Genomic DNA, 20,960 nt, shown 5'->3' on the forward strand with positions numbered 1-20,960 from the left:
ATTATGTTAAAACCACTGCTTTGACAAGGTTATAAACAGTTGTGAATCGTGACGATTTACCTCTTTCGTCTCCTTGTGTTGCCTCGGCTTCATTCCCAAAGTGATGTAGGAGGGCGTACAGGATTCGCACAAGTGACATAATTTCGACAAGTCCACACATGGGGCTTGTAAGATGTTGTCCGTTGCTGTGGGTGACGGAGGTTAAAGCGTTTTGCCTCAGCAAACTCAGAGTGCTGGAGAAAAGATCCGCGGCGAGACGATTCCACATCTTCGCGGTTCCTCGGTCGAGTCCGTAATCGCGGGAGAGGGCGTCGGATTCTTTCTCCCAAACAGCCTTCCACACGTCGGCGCCGGTGAAATGAACGAGGCCACAGCGAGTCACGGCGGATGGAGTCGCGTCGCTCAGGTCCGTGACCTCCATCAGTAGCTTCAGGCGCTTTTGGGACGGCGCGAGTTTTTCACCGGACGGCAAGAAGAGGAACGGATCGTCGGAATCGCAGAGTGTGGTTAAGTGATCTAACCATCCTGGTTTCCCCACAGGCTCCCCGTCCATTACAAGCCATTTCACTGCATGTTTGTGATGATTTTTCATCTCAATGTCACACATATTATTAAATCGCTCTGAACATCTCAGCACTTTTGGAACGGCTCCATCTCGCCATCCTCTTTGACCGCAGAAGAAGCCAAATAGCTCACTGTGGGACATGGCATTAGGGAATAAAACCACGGCGTCCACCGAGTTCCAGTTTGAACAACACGCCTTACGGTTCTTCTCAAACGCGTATTCCATTTCCTTCGCGGCCAAACTGTTGAGCGCTCCAGCGAGAGAGCGATAACAGGTCGTCTTTCCACTCCCCGAGGGGCCTACGAGCAAAACCGCCCGACAATACATCGTCTGGTGAAGCGTGAGTGTGTCGCGCGCGGTTTCCGAATCGGGGCGGAACCCGTTCCTTCGCAATTCTCCCGCGACTGCGTCTTTAAGCTGCTTCGTTTCTTCTTCTTCTTCCTCAAAGTTGCGTCGGGGGAAAGGAAACTGGGACGCGATGGGAAACGAATCCTTGAAAATCGCGCGGAACTGCGATGCCTTCCCGTGGTCGCAGAGGACGGGAAACAGGACGGAAAGGATCGCTTTGACCAGCGCCGTTTCCTCCGTTAAGCTCCGTTTGATGTCGCACAATCTGGAATGACCTTTCTCAGGCTCCACGGTCACATTTTGAGCTGATCTTTTACCCTCATTTGAAGTTCTTTGTTGCCTCAAACTTTGTTTGAAGTACAATTCAGAGGTGGAGATTATCCTCTGCAAAACAACGAGATAGCAGCTCTGGTATTTAGTGATGAAATCCTTTGACAGGCTGAGGAGAGAAACCAGACGGCGGCTCAAAGACACGGCGTCTGAGAAGCCAACGGAAGTCAGCATGACTTCTGCGATGATCCTGTAATCTGGATGGGTCAACGCCACCGGTCTTGTCGCGAACCGCAGACTCTCTGGGAGATCGGATGCGAATCCCGTTGAGGAGACGAGAACACACCCGTAGTTGGGATTTACAGAAATACGTTTTCCCGCGAGATCGACGTTTGCGACTCCATCAGGAGTCGATCTGCACAAGGACTGGTGAACGTCTAACAGACGCTGCCCCAGAAAGGACAGCGCCTCTTGTGTTAGCAGGTCCACAGAGTCCAGCAGAAGCCACGCTCCGGTTTGCAGGGCGCCAAACAGCATCTGCTGGACAACACCCGGTCTCGCGCTTGGCGAACACTGCACGACGACGACCTGCCGCCCCAGCGCTTTCCCCAGCTGGGTCACGGTCTTCGTCTTCCCCGACATACAAGGACCGCTCACAAAGCCACATCGGTGGCTCCTCAGCGCAACGAGGACCCCCAGTTTGGCCCTATCTGTAGCGGGAGTATGCGCCATCTCCCGGTCTTCGGGACCGCCGTATTCGTAGCCGTACTGGAAGCGATGGTCGAAAACATCTACGTGACACCCCGATCCGTCGTCGCCTTTCGGAGCTTTCGAACCGACGATGCGATACTTCGTCAAACTCAGCCACTCGAAGGACGACGCCGGCTCGCGCTGCTGCGCCGCCGTGAGCCGAGCGAGCTGTTGAGCGTGGTTCATCGTCAGCTGCGCCAAGGCGCGGAGACACGCGATCCTATACGTAGAAATCAGAGACTCACTTCGAGCCAGGCTATCCCGAAGGTATCGGCAAAGGGTTTGCAGTTTGTCGGAGTTGCGCGTCTTTAACGCGTTCAGCTTAGCTGGGCTCCATTCCTGAAAAGCCTCTTGAAGAGCGCTGTACCACGCCGCCTCTTCGGCCACCAGCACACACTGGAGAGGGTACGCGCGCAGTCGATCCAGCGCAGTTTGCGCCTCGTGTGGCAAATCCCGACTCTGCGGTTCAAGTCGATTGAGAAGATGCACCATGGTTAGCTTTAGCTGCTTCTCAAATGTACACAGCCAAACCAAGGCGTCTAGATTTTGCTCCACAGGAGACAGAAAGGCGACGTGCTCCCGGAGGTCGGCGAAAACCCCGAGCACCTTCGTCGGCTTGTCGCCTCCAGATTTCCTTGCGTTACCCTGAACTTCCAGACTGCGTACGCCTCGAAAGCATTTGCGCACAAAGGGTTCCAGCGCCGACGGCTCCGAGCGACAGGAGAGCAGCTGGATCACTTCCCTGTCGCTTAGGAACCAGAGTCTTGGACATCGTTCTCGCAGGACGTCCAGGACGTCCACCATGTGGTCGCAAAGTGCTTCCATTGTCGACAAACCGTCTCCGAGTCTCTGACAAAGACGACGAACTTCGTCGTTCGTTTTTAGGGAACGGACCAAGTTCAACGCGTGTGCGTTGCGCGATATCGTGTGCATCACATCCTGAAATGTCCCATCGGCTGATTTGAACTGCTCCAGCTATGAAGAAACATACATGTGTAAAAACATAACATTTGAGCAAAGCTGTAAAACACATGAACGTCACAAATACGGCACGTACCAGATCCGATCTTTGAACGGTAAAGAACGTTTCGTTCATCGACAGGAAGGTCCACGTTTGCTGGTATCTTTCGAGCAAGTCGAGCAGCTTCTCTGTTAACATGACAAGACGTCGTGAATGCACCTTGGAAAGCAATTAGTGAAAATACGTCTTATTTGTCTTGATTAATTTATTCACCGAGCTCCTGCAGCGACTGCACCCACTCTCCCATCTGCTGCCTGAACTCGGCGCTGTGAGGAGACCTCAGCATGGAAGACAGAGTCATCAGATCGTTCTCCAGCTCGGCAAAGTGCGTCTGAAGACCTGAGCGAGAGAGAACGTACACAAACTTTTGAGCTGAACTTTCCTAAAACGATCACAACCGTAAGAGCGTTTGTGTTGTTTAGGGATGTAACGATACACTCAACTCACGACTCGATACGGTTCACGATTTTTTTGTTCGCGATACGATTTTCTCAAATCTTAGAGGTGCTTTCTTTACAGAAACTCTGTAAAACAGTTTGTGTCCTCTTAGAAAAAGTGTAGAAAAGATAAGAAAGCATGCAAAGTTTATTTTGTATGTAGATCATATATGTAAAACTGAAATTAAAAAGATCTTTAGGAAAAAAAACCTGTTTTTCAATGACACTGTTTAAACTAGGGCTGGACGATTATGGCAAAAATATTAGTCACAATTATTTTTGACTGATATTGAAATCATGATTAATAGACACGATATTCATTGATTATTCAATGAAGTGACGAGGAAAAAAAAAAAAATGACGAAATTCTTTTTTTTTTTTGAAATCTCGAGTTTCAAAGTCCAGATCTAGAGTTTCCAAAAACATATGAAAAAAAAAAAATTGAAAAAAAAAAAAGAAATGTCATTTTTTTGGAAACTCGAGATCTCAACTTTCCAAAATATATGAGAAAAAAAAAAAATAATAATTTTCCACACGTCACACGCTTGCTGCAGCTGCACGTAACACGGGTGCATTCAAGGTGTTTTTCGAGCGTAGGAATTTACATACACGTCGTGCCATGCGGCGCATTAATCTCGCGATTAATTTTTTCTGTCAACCGTCAATTTTTTAAACGTGTCACGATGCGTCGTTACATCCCTAGTGTTGTTTCTTCAGTCTTACCGGTGATGGCGAACCTTGCGTCACCGCAGCGGCGTCGACTGGCACTTTGGAGTTTTGAATCCGCGGCCTCTGCGGGCTTCGCTGCCTCGGTCAATTCAGGCTGTGACAGCGTGTATTCGACCAGCTCTAAAAGTGTGCTCTCCCATTTCTGTCGGAGCTTTCTAAAGCTCTGCTCCATCTTACTCTCCGCTTGAGCATCGGCGCAAATCTGACAAAGTTTATAAAGTGTTATGTCAGCTCATTATAAGACCAGTCTAGCCTCTTTTTTTTTTTTGGTTCTCTTACCTTTACAAAGAGCTTTTGTTGAACTTCAAACGGCTGAGACATCAATTCAGCGACGGTGACCTTCTTCTCAGGGATATACACTAGACCCAAACCTGTGAGAAGGAATATATTATTACCATCACAGACAATGTGGTTCACAGTGAGAGCGCTAATGCTAACGACACGAGCAGACCGTCTGACCTTCAACGATCGCTCTCCAGTGTTTCTGTCTGAGCGCGGGGCTCTGGAGCTGGGATATGACCGCCAGCTGATTGCTGAGGCTTTTCAGTTTCCCCACAGCCTCCTGCAGCACTGCATCATGGGTAGGTATGATGCTAGTTAAAGCCATAGCTTGCTGCCACCACTTAGCGATCTTCTCCTGAGCGTCCGACACCACAACCTGACGGTAAAAAAAAATGACAATGAATGACTCGTTAGCCAAATTGTCGTATATCGTATCATCGCGAGAGGTTCGACAGGTTTACCTCGCACAAAAGCAGCCGTTTCCATTCGTCCATCCATGTCGTGTATTTGACCGTTAGCTCCCACAGCTCTTTTCTGGCCGTGAGTTTCTGAATATCTGCAGTTAGAAGACTCGTATCCACTGCACATTCTGGGAAAAAAAGGGAACATTTAACACTTTTCTGGTGCAACAGGCTTAATTTCTTACTCCTTATCACACTTTTATAATCAAAAATAATTATGTACACTAGCGTTCAAAAGTTTGTGGTCACCTTGAAATGTCCTTATTTTTTTTAAGTGTATGTCAATTCCTATGCTCCAAAAACACCATAATTTGATTTTTTCAAATTAAAAAAAAAAAAAAAAAGTTCAATTTTTTTTTCATAATTGGAAAGTCGAGATCTGGAGTTTCCGAAAATTTATGCCTTTTTGTTTTCGAAAAAAAATTTTTTTTTCATATTTTTTTGGAAACTCGAGATCTCGACTTGGAAACTCGAGATTTCAAAAAAAATAAAAAAATGTTGTAACTTTTTTTTTTTTTTCTCATGTCACTTCGGGGGCTCAATAAATGCTCAAGTTCTGAAATCAATGAATATCGTGTCTATTAATCATGATTTCAATATCAGTCAAAAATAATTGTGACTAATATTTTTCACATAATTGTCCAGCCCGAAAAGCACTTTTTTTTTCAATAAATATTTACATTAAATGAATCATAAATACACTCTATACATTGTTAATGTGGTAAACAACTATTCTACATGTACATAGGTGTATAACGGGCCCATTTTCACTGTTCTAATGGCACATTGTGTTTGCTAATGGCGTTAGAAGGCTATTGGATGATTAGAAAACCCTTGAAAACCCTTGTGCAATGATATTAGCACAGCTGAAAACAGTTTGATTTTGAATAAAAATCATTATTTCCAATCTTGTCAATGTCTTGATAATATTTTCTATTCGTTTTGCAACTCTTTTGATGAATAAAAGTGGGACTTTTAATGGAAAACACAACAAAATTGTATAGGTGACCCCAAACTTTTGAACAGTAGCGTATATCGTACCTTGTAGGTTTTGCCTGTTTGTATTAAGTTGTTCCAGGTTCGCGTGCAGAGCGCGCACGTGTCGGCACATCGTCGTCAGTTCGGAGACCATCTCTTTGGCGTTCTGCGCCGGCTCCACGTAGGGTCCAGACGTCGCTTTAGAGGTGACGTTTTTGAGGTCCCGGAGCATAAACGAGACCATTTTGTCGAGCGCGTTGGACGCCGAAGGCAGACTTTGGCGTACGACGCCGTCTGCTTCCTTCAAGAAGGGCGTAAAGCGATCCCACAAGCCGAGCATCTAAGTGTAAGAGAACAGAGAAGAGACCAGTGTGCGAAATATCCATTAACTTAGGCATTAAACTAGGGCTGGACCATTATGGCAAAAATATTAGTCACAATTATTTTTGACTGATATTGAAATCATGATTAATAGACACGAAGTGACATGAGGAAAAAAGAAACTTTTTTTTTTTTTGGAAATCTCGAGTTTCAAAGTTGAGACCTCGAGTTTCCAAAAAAATATGAAGAAATTTTTTTTAGAAAAAAATATTTTTTCCATAATTTTTTGTTTGAACGATCGTGAGAAGCCAAAATCAAAATCATGAATTAATCGTCCAGCCCTAGTTTAGACCCCCCTCAAATTTTGCCTTTGAGGCTTTCAGGGGGTCTGGAGTGTTAATCAGGGGGGTCTAACCCCCCCAGACCCCCCTGTGGAAGAGACTCACTGTCAACATTGAGCTGTAATGATATATATATTATTTTGAATGCAGACCTTTTGTTCCAACTCCAGCTCCTGCTCATTCATTTGTCTATAGTTTGTGCAAATAACGAGCTTCAGGGAGCGAATGTACTCCAACTGCGTCTGCCTGTCGGTCAGCGTCTTCAGCGACTCCCTCACCTGCACGAAATAAAAGGATAATTTTACCAGTTTAAAAAGCCTTTAACTTCAGTTTTACATAAGAATGCTGCAAACGTGTGACATATAGTAGCTAACTGATAATTCAGTCTAATATGAGGCAGTTAGAGATGTCAACTGCTGTAAAAAACCACTTAAGAAACAACACAAACAAACAAAATAGTTGTGCTCTGACCTGAATAATCTGCATTGTGCAGTAACTCTTAGTGCTTACGTCTGCCAATTACTTAAGTACACACCAGCGCAGATTCCCCCCCCCCGTGTGTCTTCAAATAAAAGCACCGAGGACCCTTAACGGAATATGCATTTCCCGATTATTCTCGGATAATGAAATCTAAATTCGGAAACACATCTTGCTCCGACGAGGCTGAGCCCTTGGGGATGAATAATTCAATTAAACGCGAGTGCGTGACCAAGAGATGAGTCTCGGAGGATCTGAATTTTCCATCAAGCGTTGCAGGTAAAGACACCGGAAATCTGGGGCATAACCGATATTTCCACTTTGCGCCGTGTAACGTTTTATTTTTTCATGCCACTCGGTGACGGGGAGTTCCTGTACCCGAGAGGCATAATTGGAGAGGTCAAATAAGTCTTTTGGATCGGTCCGGAGTTCAGCCGCCGTCTTTTCCAGGTCCGACGCGAGACTCGTCGAGCGAAGCTCAGTCTGTTCCACGAGCTGCTTCAGCGTTTGCTCTTCGATGAGACTCAGCCGTCGCCCTGGGGGGGAAAAAAGAAAACACGGATAATTTAAAGCGGTAAAGCTTAAATGTGCTATTGTAAATAACCTTGGAACAATAATTACCCGAGCACAAAGTTTTGAGTCTCTTTCTCACGGGAGATGAGATTTAATTACTTTCAGGCAATGCCGGCGTTTACTGTACCGAGAGTCTCCTTTGTGTGGGCGCAGTGAATCACGAACACTCGGCTGGAAGTCGACACTGATGAGGGAAGGGAGTCGATTCTTTCAGCCCAATTACGGATCCTCTCAGCGGTCTCCTCGTACTCTGAAGCGGGCCGTCCCATCATGGACTCCAACGAGGCTCGACTCCACTCGCTTAGAAACAAGTGAACGTCCAGCAACCACGCGTAGCCGTCGCACAGCTGCTGGATTTCTACTTCGGCTTCCTGTCCGGAGAAAGGCGAAAAGACTTAGGCCCTACATTTTTGCCCTAACCCTACATTTTTGCCCTAACCCTACATTTTTGCCCTAACCCTACATTTTGCGCGTTCACGTGTAGGTGGGTAGCAAGGGGAAATGCGATGTTTTCCCCTTATAACCAACACCTCAAAATGTAGTGAGCTCTGATGCGCGCTTAAAAAGAAGTGGAAGATGAAATTACCCATGATGCTTTGCGAATTCAGCGATCCGGTGGCGACCGCATCTGCCCGAGGAATATTTTCGTTGCGATATATTTTTCGCAAATAAGCACAATATTACGATGTCGAATTGTGTTGGAATACGTTGGTTTGATACACGTCCAAAGGACCGTTGAGCTTTGAGCACTAATGTCAGAAAATAAGTGACGATTTGTGAAAGCAGCTAGCTAACTAGCTAGCGAGCAGCTACCCGCGTTTAACGGCATTGACGGAGAAAAAAAAAAAAACAGCTGCTCCGTCGGCATTTTTCCTGAATTGAAAATAGTAGCACGCTCCACCGGTAGAATTGTCAACCTGTGACAAGTAGGTTAGCACGTTCGTTACGTTCACTACGCTAATTTGCATGGAGTCCCAATACCACTTCCCTCAACGAGGGGAATTTACGGGTTGAGGGCACTCAACAAACCAAGAGGGAGATATTGGGACGGAGCCTAAATATCACATTTTTACTGATTACGCAGCCATAATTTGATTTGAAACAGAGTTTTTTTACCTCCATGATGTTGACCTGCGCTCTCTCGACGTGCTCTGAAGGGTCAGTGCTGCGGATCTGCCACTCCAGCTGTGTCTTGGAGAGTGGAGAGTAGCAGCCGTGCAGTGCGTTGCCCTGCGTCGTTAGCGCCGTTCGCCGCTGAGCTGACGGGTGTCTGAGCGTCTGCCAGCAGCAACCACAGGATGACCCACCGCTGCTCTTACTCTCCCCTGGAAAATCAAAACATATGCAAAACAACATAGTGATCGTCCGTTGAACCCCAAATTATCATCAGAACTTTGAGATCCCAACCATTTTTCTACTGCTTTATCCTCCACATCAGGGTCGCGGGGTCTCAGCTGACATAGGGCGGTCCCTGACGGTCCATCGCAAGGTCATTTTAAAGTGTCCAATTTACCTAATCCCCAAATCTGGTTGTCTTTTGGACTGTGGGAGGAACCCATAGAACCTGGAGAAACATCCACGGGGAGAACATGCAAACTCCATGCAGAAAGGACCTTGTTGAACCAACCGGTTCTTGAACCCAGGCCTTCTTGCTAACCGCTACATCAACCACGTGGCGTAGGCCTAATCAGGAACATCCATCCCATCCACTATCTATCTAGGTAGGTGGTGTTCCTATCTCGGCTGACGTAGGGCGATAGGCGGGGTACACCCTAGAAAGCTCGCCAGTCCCTCAGCCAGACTAGATCATTGACCATTCACTCTCACATTCACACATATGGTCGTTTTTAGAGTGTGCAATTTACCTAATCCCCAAATCTGGTTGTCTTTTGGACTTTGGGAGGAACCCGTAGAACCTGGAGAAACCTCCACGGGAAGAACATGCAAACTCCATGCAGAAAGGACCTTGTTTAAACCGGTTCTTGAACCCAGGTCTTCTTGCTAACCGCTACATCAACCGCGTGGCGTAGGCCTAATCAGGAACATCCATCCCATCCATTATTTACCGCTTTATCCTCCACCGGAGGGTCACGGTAGGTGGTGTGCCTATCTCAGCTATCGTAGGGCGATAGGGGGGTACACCCTGGACAGTTCGCCAGTCCATCGCAAGGCCAGATTAGAGACAAACAACCATTCACTCTCACATTCACACATCAATTTAGAGTGACCAATTTACCTAATCCCCAAATCTGGCTGTCTTTTGGACTGTAGGAGGAAGTCGGAGAACCCTTCATCTGCAAACTCCATGCAGAAAAGACCTTGCTCTGACCGGGTCTTGAACCCAGGTCTTCGTGGTCTTACCTGGTAAAGTGGGAAGTTCAACACAACTGAGGTCAGCCATCAAATCTTGAGCAAAATCGCAGCTCATCAGGCTGCTGCTGATCTCCGAGAAGAATCCACAACGTTCACACACCTACCAGAAACAAAAGAGCAGATTTAATATAGAATTATTACCATTTTGGAGATAGGGACGGAAACTTTAACATTCTACCTGAATAATGGAGTCGGCAACAGTCAGCAGAGCTTCACTCAGTGCTTCTTTGAACAGATCCACTGGTGGATCCACAGTCAGACGCCCAGCACTGAAGCACAGCTCAGTGCGGAACAGACCGCACTGATGTGAATCTGTCCTCTAACAAAACAGAAGTCAAGGTTTTCATTCGCTCTATCAAGGAAACACCTTCACAACAAATGCGTTCTATGAACAGGAAGTAGTGACGCATCACCTTTAGAACCTCGCCGAGAAAACGGCGGACGTCCCGACTGACGACGGTGGCCACGCCCTGCGCGATCATGCGATCCACGAGGGAACCGAAGCTCCCCAGCTTGTGCAGGACGCGTTCGGTGCGAGCGAGTCGCTCCTTCAGCTCCTGCCGGTGAGCCGAGTGGACGTGGATGGGCTCGCGGCGCTCGTTCGGCTTTTTGGCCGCGTATTCCGCGTGCAGCTGCAGCTCGTGGTGTTCCTCGTAGCGGATCTGCTTCACCTGGCGATAGAAGAGCATTAGAAGAGACGAGGACCGAGAGCCTAAAACGCAAGTGTACTGTATTACAAACCCAGTTTAGGATGACGGCGCGATATTTTGACAACTTCTCCAGAACGTGCCGACACTCTTGACTCTTGGTTTTCAGCGCGTTCTTGAATTCCACCAGCGTGTAGGTCTGCGCTTCCTCCTGAGGCAGCCAGTGAGTCTCCTTTAGATCCTCAATGAGTCTGTAAAACATAAAGAATGTATTCATTCCTTGAATGGAAGCACCGTGGATGGTTCCTTGCCCGTATACGTATAAGAATAGAGAAGGAAAAACAGAAGGAACGTGATTGTAGAACCTTCTAGATCAGTGTTTCCCAATCCCGGTCCTTGGGGACCGCTGTCTACTTTCTATCTTTGGTTTTTGAGATATTGCTGTACTTTTTGCTTTTTTGGCACTTCACTTCAAGTTCTGAGCGTCTCAGGCCTCCAATGATTGCTCAAATTTCATGCTAACGTAGTTTTGGTGTCTAACGCTAACCCTAACCCTAACCCAAGATACCAAATACAGTTCTTCTTTGCCCGGTAAAGGGTTAACCCTTTCAACACCTAACCTTCAAAATGTCTGGACTTTATTTTAACCATAAAAGGACCAGAGGATGTCCTGTAAGTCCACTCTTAATAAGAAATAAGGGTTCCAAAAGGGTTCTTCTACAAGGGCTGAGGTTCTACCTGGAACCATTTGCTTCTGAAAAACCCCTTTCCCGAAGAAAGGGATTTTCAAGGGTTCTTGGTAACACCAATGGTTCCAGTAAGTAACCATTTTGATCCAGAGAACCCTTTAAAACCCCTTTCCTGAATAAAGGGTTTTAAAAGGGTTCTTGATGGAACCCTCCCAAAGGGTTCCTGGCATTTGCTGTACGTTACCTTGCGAACACATGAAGTGAACGTCTGAACTGAGGCACAGCGATCAGCAGCGCGTCCTGCAGAGACTCGCGGCGGCGCTGAAACAACGCCGCGCGAACGCTTCGGTGCCACCTGAAGGCCAAAAATGAAAATGAAAAGACTTCTCTGAGTCTCTGAAACAAATCCATTGAATCAGTCGACAGCGAGGCCGATGTTTGTGTTCTCACCGGGTGAAAGCTTTCCTCCGTCTGAAGTCCTTGAAAAACGGGATTTCCCGCAACGTCGTCCACAAAACGGCTTCTCGATGCCACTCGGTCAAAGAGACGAGTCCACCGTAACCCGTCTGGGTCACGTGGAGGACAGAGCGAGGGGAGAAGATGTAGTGCTCGGAGCCGGCTTCACTGGAATCTACCACGCGTAGGTGATAGGGTCTAAAACCAGAGCATATATCAATGTGCAATACATGCACTGTGAATGGATTCACATGCAGAATGGTACCTGCGACGGTCCCCGTCCACTTCTTTGAGTAAATAAAACTCGGCCTTGTGTCGTCTCTGGGCAAAGAGTTGAAGGACGTCGGCGCCAGTGAGAGTGGATTTACTCAGCTTTGCTGCTCTCCCTCTGTTTATCTGTTGATCCTCACTTGTTGTGGATTTTATGAAGTCATCTTTCTGCTCTCTGAGAGCGGAAAGAAGAACAAAGACGTCGTCGACAACAAAGACGACGGCCCGCGGGAGTCAAATCGTGCATGTGGGGAAATAAATCACTGCAACAACAAGCGACTATTTCTCTCTTTTAGTCAACATCAGACGACAAATGTCTGCAGCAGACATTTTTGTCTAAATTATACAGAAACATAGCCAAGCCAGGAACATACCATAATTCAGATGAATAGTTTCCCTTCAGATTATTGCAATATTGTGGTTTTGTGGTCTATTTTGAGGGGGATAACGTGCATAAAAACTCTTGAAACTTTGCATGGAGGTCATGACTGGCGAAAACACGATATTGGCATAATTCCCGGAAACTTGCTCAAGGGCTCTATAGCTCCCGGTAAGGTGAAAACAGAGGCAAAATTGAGTTTCACCAATTTTTCCGAAACTTGGTGGGAAGATGTTATAGACCAAGACGAACAAAAAAGTCGACCGTAACCATGGCGTCAACTAACTGGGAAGTTGTCAAATTTTTTTTTTTATTTTGGTGTCAATTTTGGCAATTTGCAACCCTACTTAAATGAGCGAACTCGTCCGAGCGAGTTTGTCGTACAGACATAAAACTCACAACAATTTGTATTAGGTACATCAAAGGTGAAACGTTATCGGATTCAAAACAGCGTGGCCATGACAACCCTCTCCAATTTGGCGAATTTCTACCGTTCGCCACAAAACAGGAAACAGGAAGTGCTCTATAAAATCGGCACGCATTGAGTGCCACCGAATTTCCCGAAACTTGGCGGGAATATGTTATAGACCAAGACGAACAAAAAAGTCGACCGTAACCATGGCGTCAACTCAACAAGAAGTCGGCCATTGTGAATTTTTGCGATTGGGCATTTTGCTCGGGGGGTATCTCAGCGGGACTCGAACTGGCAACTGTTTGGCCAAAATCCAAGTTCCCTTTTTGCTATTATACCTCATCATCATGTATGAAAAATATGGGGAAAAAAAGCTAATTTAGGGCATCTATAGGGCACAGAGAGCAGTTATTATCAGGGGAATCTGATGATGTGAATTTATATATAAACATCTGAGCAAAAAGTAAATTTTACTAAAAAATCAGATTGAATTTGTGAAATTTGGAAATATGTCACATTTCAAGGTTTGCTTATGAACAAAAATAGAAGAAACATTTTATATTTTGTGACTTTTGCATATGCAGATACATAGTCACGCTCATGCTGCTTATTTGTATTCCTACCCTGTACGGTCACTTACTCTTTGTCTGCCCTTTTCCAACATTTTGCCGAGCCAGCAAGTGGATTTCCCTGCCGTGCGTTGGATCAATAAAGTTTATTTCATCTTACCTTTGTGCCGTCACCTCAGCAGGGCTCCTAAAGGCTATTTCAGTCCCCGGAGGTGAAGCCTTTCGTCGATGACCCTCTGTCCATTTGTTGGCGGCTCTCCGGGGTCCAACGTCTGAAACGAGACGAGGAAGTCCAACGACCGCTGATGATCTGTCGGAGGAGACGTGATGATGGTGGTGGTGGTGGAGGACGGGTTTGAGTTTGACCGCGCAGGCTGAGGGTGACAGAGGCGGCAGTAAAGTCTCTTCAGGGGCCTTTTTGTTGACCTTGAGTCCAGATGGATTAAAAACTCCATGGGAACCAAACATCGCTGCTCATGGACCAACATCAAGGTTTTACTGTGAGGAAAACAAAGAGATTTTAATTTACTGCCCTTGTAAACATAGAAAAATAGACTATTTTACTAAATATATGGGACAGTATCTGGGCTTAGCACATCTGAATCTCTGTCTAAATTTAAAAAAAAGGTCAAATATTAGCGTCCGTTTGGCTGATTTGTGCCCGGATTATGTTTTATTTTACACGTACCGTATGCATGCATGGTTTCTGTGTTATCACTTTTAAATAATAATAATGAAATAAAAAGTACATTCCTGGATTTAAGTCAGAAAATCACATATAACAAATAAACAACATTAAATATCAGCATTAAGAAAAACATTATTATTGATGTTATTCATATATATCAGGTACATAATAATGATTTTTTTTTTTTTTTTTTATTAATTCTATTTTAACGCACTTGTCGCAGCTGAGACTATAAATAAACTCACGTTATAAACGTTATTAATGAACTCATTAGGAAACGCAGCGCTTTAACATGACGTCAGTGTCCATGTAAATATACTGTATTATTATGACACACGAGAGCGATTTATTCTCATTCCGACAGTGTAATCCCGCTGTAATCTCAGTCTCTGTTCACTCCAAAGTCGTTAAAACGTGACGCTGTTTGTTAATCCCGCATCGCAAACAGGAAACAGTTTGTGTGATTCAGTAAAGTTCAATAAAGTTGTTTTCTTTTTACATCGACGAACGCCCGAAGAAAAAACTGAAAAACAAAAACTTTCTCACCTGGTTGTGAAGTTGTCGGCGCAGCCACGGCGACGGCGCGTTGTCATGGCAACGCACAGGAAATCCAGTCCGCGTCCGCGGTGAAGGTCAAACACTGTCCGCGGTCTACTATAGTTTTTTGTTGTTGTTATTGTTGTTGTGATTTAATTATAAAACAGTGACTTTGTCCCACTAAATCATAACCTCTTATAAATCCACTCACTTCCTGTGTATTTAACCGTGTTCCTTCATAAAGTGGCGTTAGTAAAGTAAACATATCATCCTGTCTGCAATCAAATAATATAACAGAGTCATTTATGAACAGATACTATATAAATATATATACATATATATGCATATATATATACATATCATATAATAATTATACAATAAAAATATTATATATAATAATATAAAATAATTACAATCATTTTTTCTCATTAAATAAAAATGAATTGATTTAACAATATCAGACTATACTCTATATATACAGACATGTATATGTATATGTATATACACTGTTAGAAATTTCCCTGTAAAAAAAACAGTAAAAAACTGGCAGCTGGAAAATGGCTCATTTCCTGAATTTCAAAAATTCATTAAAATTATTCCTTAAGAGGTTTGCAAATATTTTCAACAGATCCTTGCTCAAGGTGATGCCGACTATGATGATGGCAAATTTCAAGTCATTCCGAGATACTTTTTGTTTTTGAGAAGAAAGTCAACTCACTGTCAAAGTGCGTCAGGGCAAATGGATAATTTCCTGAATTTCAAAAATTCATTAAAATTATTCCTTAAGAGGTTTGCAAATATTTTCAACGGATCCTTGTTCAGGGTGATGCCAACTATTACTGTGCACAATTTCAAGTCATTCCGAGATACTTTTTGTTTTTTTTGAAGAAAGTCAGCTCATTGTCAAAGTGCATCAGGGCAAATGGATCATTTCCTGAATTTCAAAAATTCATTTAAATTTTTCCTTAAGAGGTTTACGAAAATTTTCAACGGATCCTTATTTGGGGTGATGCCGACTATTATGATGGTAAATTTCAAGTCATTCCGATATACTTTTGGTTTTTGAGACTAAAGTCACTTCTGTCAAAGTGCATCAGGGCAAATGGATAATTTCGTGAATTTCAAAAATTCATTAAAATTATTCCTTAAGAGTTATGCAAATATTTTCAACAGATCCTTGTTCAGGGTAATGCCGACTATGATGATGGCAAATTTCAAGTCATTCCGAGATACTTTTTGTTTTTGAGAAGAAAGTCAACTCACTGTCAAAGTGCATCAGGGCAAATGGATAATTTCCTGAATTTCAAAAATTCATTAAAATTATTCCTTAAGAGTTATGCAAATATTTTCAACAGATCCTTGTTCAGGGCGATGCCGACTATTATGATGGTAAATTTCAAGTAATTCCGAGATACTTTTTGTTTTTTTTGAAGAAAGTCAGTTCACTGTCAAAGTGCAGCAGAACAAATGGATAATTTCCTGAATTTCAAAAATTCATTAAAATTATTCCTTAAGAGGTTTGCAAATATTTTCAACGGATCCTTGTTCAGGGCAATGTCGACTATTATGATGGTAAATTTCAAGTCATTCCGAGATACTTTTTGTTTTGAGACTAAACTCAGCTCATTGTCAAAGTGCATCAGGGCAAATATATCATTTCCTGAATTTCAAAAAATTGTTAAAATTATTCCTTAAGAGGTTTGCAAATATTTTCAACTGATCCTTGTTTAGGGCGATGCCGACTATTAAGTTGGTAAATTTCAAGTCATTCCGATATACTTTTTGCATATACACACACATATATATAGTGCAGTATGTACAGTTTAAACATACTCATCAAATAGTCCAGTATAACCATGTCCATGAAGTCCAGCAGCCTCGTGCCTTTGTTGTACGGCGGCGTCTGTTTCACACTCTCACAGTAATCTGCGTCTGTTTCCCACCTGGAACACATGCAGGTTTATTGACTCAATAACTGAACCTTATCCAACAAGAACACACGCCTGCATTGTTTCCACGGACTAACTTCGCGAGCTTGCTGCGGCTGTACGAGCGTCTCCACGGCGACCTCCAGCTCCGCCGCGTAGCCAGGGACAGATCTGGAAGCATGGCGGCCAACGAGGCCTCCAGGATCCTGGGGCGGCCGCACACGGCGTGCTCTGTGGAGCAGTAGTAGGAGCACAGGCCGTAGAAACATGCGTTCCCCACTAGGGGGAGTTGGTGGAGCACAAAGGTGAAAATGGAGAACAGAGAGATTAGAAGGGCAACAATCAATGTGTGATCAATGTGAAGCAGGGGTGAAATGGAGTGGTGTGTGCTTTCGGACATACGGCTTTCGGAACATAGGTATTTCGGAACATAGCGCTAACGGAACATAGCACTCTCAGAACATAGGGATTTCGGAACATAGCGCTAACGGAACATAGCACTCTCAGAACATAGGGCTTTCGGAACATAGAGATTTCAGAACAAAGGGATTTCAGAACATAGGGATTTGGGAACATAGAGTTTTCGGAACATAGGGATTTGGGAACATAGGGATTTGGGAACATAGAGATTTCGGAACATAGCGTTTTTGGAACAGAGGGATTTCGGAACATAGCGCCGTCGGAACATAGGGATTTTGGAACAGGGATTTTGGAACATAGGGATTTTGGAACATAGCGTTTTCGGAACATAGGGATTACGGAACATAGAGATTTCAAAACATAGCGCTTTCGGAACATAGGGCTTTTGGAACATAGGGTTTTCAAAATATAGCGCTTTCGGAATATAGGGATTTCGGAACATAGGGCTTTCGGAACATAGCACTTTCGGAACATAGGGATTTCGGAACATAGGGCTTTCGGAACATAGGGCTTTCGGAACATAGCTTTTTCGGAACATAGGCCTTTTAAAACATTGTGGTTTCGGAACATAGCGCTTTCGGAACATAGGGATTTCGGAACATAGGGATTTCGGAACATAGCGCTTTCGGAACATAGGGATTTGGGAACATAGCGCTTTCGGAACATAGAGCTTTCGGAACATAGATATTTCAGAACATAGGGATTTCGGAACATATCGCTTTCGGAACATAGAGCTTTCGGAACATAGATATTTCAGAACATAAGGATTTCGGAACATAGCGCTCTCGAAACATAGCGCTTTCTGAACATATCGCTTTCGGAACATAGGGCTTTCGGAACGTAGGGCTTTCGGAACATAGGGATTACAGAACATAAGTCTTTCGGAACATGGCGCTTTCGGAACATAGCGCTTTCGGAACATAGGGCTTTCGGAACATAGGGATTACGGAACATAGGTCTTTCAGAACATAGCGCTTTCGGAACATAGCGATTTCGTAACATAGAGTTTTCGTAACATAGGGATTTCGGAACATAGGGATTTCGGAACATAGGGATTTCGGAACATAGGTCTTTCAGAACATAGGGATTTCGGAACATAGGGATTACGGAACATAGCGCTTTCGGAACATAGCGATTTCGTAACATAGAGTTTTCGTAACATAGGGATTTCGGAACATAGGGATTTCGGAACATATGTCTTTCAGAACATAGGGATTTCGGAACATAGGGATTACGGAACATAGGAATTTCAGAACATGGGTCTTTCGGAACATAGGGCTTTCGGAACATAGCACTTTCGGAACATAGGGATTACGGAACATAGGTCTTTCAGAACATAGGTCTTTCGGAACATAGGTCTTTCGGAACATAGGGCTTTCAGAACATATACGCTGGTGCGTTTACCAGGGGAGGTGAAAAATGTGCGCGCTAGCTTGTGGTCAGTGGTGATGTCTTTAATCTCCTTTATCACGTCCACCAGCCTCCCAACCACTGGGGGCACTCTCCTGTAGCCCAAAATCCTGCAGGGACAGACACACAAAGTACGGAGGCGAGGACACAAACGTACAGGGAAAGAGTAACATAACATTGCTCACGCTGTCATTTCACCGTCTGTTTCACGCGTTGATGCTTCTGGGATAAAAAAAAACATACTCAACCTGTCGAGGTGAAACGCCGCAATTTCGGCATTGTGTCTCTCAAAGTCTGAAAAGTAGTAGAGGTTGTGGTTGGTTTCATCATCTCGCTCCTGTCTGCAGGGGGGGGGGGGGGGGGGGGCGAGAGGTCACACTTAAGTGCATCATTCAACGCGTGCATTAACTTCACCGTTTTAACGTCAAATAAAGCATCTTTTATTCACTCAGATCGACTAAACGCCCCCTTTTTTAATCCCGTCCTTTCACAACAGCGTGTGACGACTCTTTCAAACGTTTCCACTTCATTCGTTATTGAACGCTTTTCCTTTTTGATATTCGCTCGGAGAAAAAAAAGAAAAAGAAAGAAGCGTTTCTCTGTAGCCCTGAGGCTTTAAAATAAATAAATAATAATAAAAAAAAAGTATTTTTCTTTGCCTCATCCAAAGTTTAACGTCTCTTTTAACGCACATTAGCCCCCGACTCACTTCATGGGCTTGAACATGGCTCGTCCGTAGTTGGGAAATGACATCACCAGCTTCAATTGCGTCCCCCCGGACTTCTGCACTGGAAGATAATAACGGAGAACGTCACCATAGCAACACAGCATGTGTGTGTGTGTGTGTGTGTGTGTGTGTGTGCACATACCATGGTGGGACCGAACCCAGCTGACAATTAACGGGGCATCGCAACCTAACACACACCGAGCATACTGTGAGGAGAACATGCGTCATCGTGTTAGACGTTAGATAACACGTTTCAAACACTTCAGTGTCGCTCCTCTGTTTTTCTATTCTGCTATTTCTTTTTTTGGTTTGGTGGCACACTTATCAAAGTGAGAAACCTTTATCCTGTGTGTTACATCCATTTATGTCCTATTTATAGCCATGAGAGCACACGGGAGTGTTTACATGATTTAGGCTTCTCACTATTAAACGAACATGCGCCCAGATAACTGTATGATTAGCCATTTACGGCTGCTGCTGTTCCTTCACCGCGCGGCTCCAAGTTTCCCGGATACAGTCTTGACAAGTAATGGTGATATGCAGTAAAAAACCTAACTTACCAATGAATACACTGTATGGACAAAAGTATTTGGCCACACCTGTTGGCGTTGAAGTTGTTGTTTTGCTCTTCTGCTATTTATTTTGGTGGCACACTTATCAAAGTGAGAAACCTTTATCCTGTGTGTTATATCCATGTATATCCCATCTATAGCCATGGTTCCAAACCTGGGGTTTTGGCTTCTCACTATTAAACACAATAGAAAGTGCTCTGCGTGTGCAAGTTACGGCTGCTGCTGTTCCTTCACTGAGCAGCTCCAAGTTTCCCAGATACAGTCTTGACAAGTAATGCTAGATTAAAAGACTGATATGCAGTATATCACCTAACTTTACCAAAGAATACACGATATGGACAAAAGTATTTGGCCACACCTGTTGGCGTCGAAGTTTTAAATTCAGTGTCGCTCCGTGTTTTTCTCTTATCAAAGTGAGAAACCTTTATCCTGGGTGTTATATCCATGTATATCCTATCTATAGCCATGGTTCCCAACCTAGGGTTTTGGCTTCTCACTATTAAACACAATAGAAAGTGCTCCCAGACAACTGTATGATGACTATACCTGCATGTGCAAGTTACGGCTGCTGCTGTTCCTTCACTGTGAAGCTCCAAGTTTCCCGGATACAGTCTTGACATGTAATGCTAGATTAAAAGACTGATATGCAGTATATCACCTAACTTTACCAAAGAATACACTATATGGGCAAAACCTGTTGGTGCTGAAATTTTGAATTCAGTGTCGCTCCGTGTTTTTCTCTTCTGTTAATTTTTTGGGTGGCACAATTATCAAAGTTAGAAACCTTTATCCTGTGTGTTATGTCCATGTATATCCTATTTATAGCCATGGTTCCCAACCTAGGGTTTTGGCTTCTCACTATTAAACACAATAGAAAGTGCTCCCAGACAACTGTATGATGACTATACATGCATGTGCAAGTTACGGCTGCTGCTGTTCCTTCACTGAGCAGCTCCAATTTTCCCAGATACAGTCTTGACAAGTAATGCTAGATTCGAGATATATATATATATATATACATATATATATATATGTATATATATATAAAATATATCGAAACGCTTCTTCATACCAAGACATTTTGGACAACGCTGTGCTTCGACCCCATCGAGCACATTTGGGATGAACTGGAACCGAGATCTTCTCGTCCAACATCCGTGCCTGACCTCGTACATGCTCTACGGAATGAATGAAGCACAAATTCCCATAGAAACTCTTCACAATCTTGAGGAAAATGTTGCAAGACTGGAAGCTTTTCACCATGAAAAAGCACCTTGACAACACAACCACATGGTTGGCGCTGTCCCTACAGTATCTATTGTTGTAGTAG

General features: G+C 44.1%; 2 protein-coding genes across 2 annotated transcripts in view; both read right to left on the reverse strand.

The window, feature by feature from the left end:
• The window catches only part of dnhd1 (dynein heavy chain domain 1), a gene marked incomplete at both ends in the record, with an annotated part of 29,045 nt that extends 15,229 nt beyond the window's left edge, over window positions 1-13,816 (reverse strand). Inside the window, 20 exon segments of the mRNA XM_083906247.1 lie at window positions 61-2,908; window positions 2,991-3,082; window positions 3,168-3,293; window positions 4,115-4,322; window positions 4,400-4,491; window positions 4,580-4,778; window positions 4,864-4,991; window positions 5,905-6,181; window positions 6,656-6,781; window positions 7,359-7,516; window positions 7,681-7,924; window positions 8,670-8,878; window positions 9,915-10,026; window positions 10,105-10,245; window positions 10,340-10,597; window positions 10,668-10,824; window positions 11,507-11,617; window positions 11,713-11,916; window positions 11,984-12,163; window positions 13,509-13,816. Coding sequence (XP_083762373.1) covers window positions 61-2,908; window positions 2,991-3,082; window positions 3,168-3,293; window positions 4,115-4,322; window positions 4,400-4,491; window positions 4,580-4,778; window positions 4,864-4,991; window positions 5,905-6,181; window positions 6,656-6,781; window positions 7,359-7,516; window positions 7,681-7,924; window positions 8,670-8,878; window positions 9,915-10,026; window positions 10,105-10,245; window positions 10,340-10,597; window positions 10,668-10,824; window positions 11,507-11,617; window positions 11,713-11,916; window positions 11,984-12,163; window positions 13,509-13,816 — 6,178 coding nt within the window.
• The window catches only part of LOC310940611 (extracellular serine/threonine protein kinase FAM20C-like), a gene marked incomplete at its 3' end in the record, with an annotated part of 42,357 nt that overhangs the window by 17,703 nt on the left and 3,694 nt on the right, over window positions 1-20,960 (reverse strand). Inside the window, exons 4-8 of the mRNA XM_083905600.1 lie at window positions 19,041-19,119; window positions 18,580-18,672; window positions 18,326-18,441; window positions 16,600-16,780; window positions 16,407-16,516 (exon numbers count right to left, since the gene is read on the reverse strand). Coding sequence (XP_083761726.1) covers window positions 16,407-16,516; window positions 16,600-16,780; window positions 18,326-18,441; window positions 18,580-18,672; window positions 19,041-19,119 — 579 coding nt within the window. The remainder of the gene's footprint in view (window positions 1-16,406; window positions 16,517-16,599; window positions 16,781-18,325; window positions 18,442-18,579; window positions 18,673-19,040; window positions 19,120-20,960) is intronic.

Source organism: Microchirus variegatus (genome assembly GCF_963457635.1).
Source record: "Microchirus variegatus genome assembly, chromosome: 19".
Classification (NCBI taxonomy): domain Eukaryota; kingdom Metazoa; phylum Chordata; class Actinopteri; order Pleuronectiformes; family Soleidae; genus Microchirus; species Microchirus variegatus.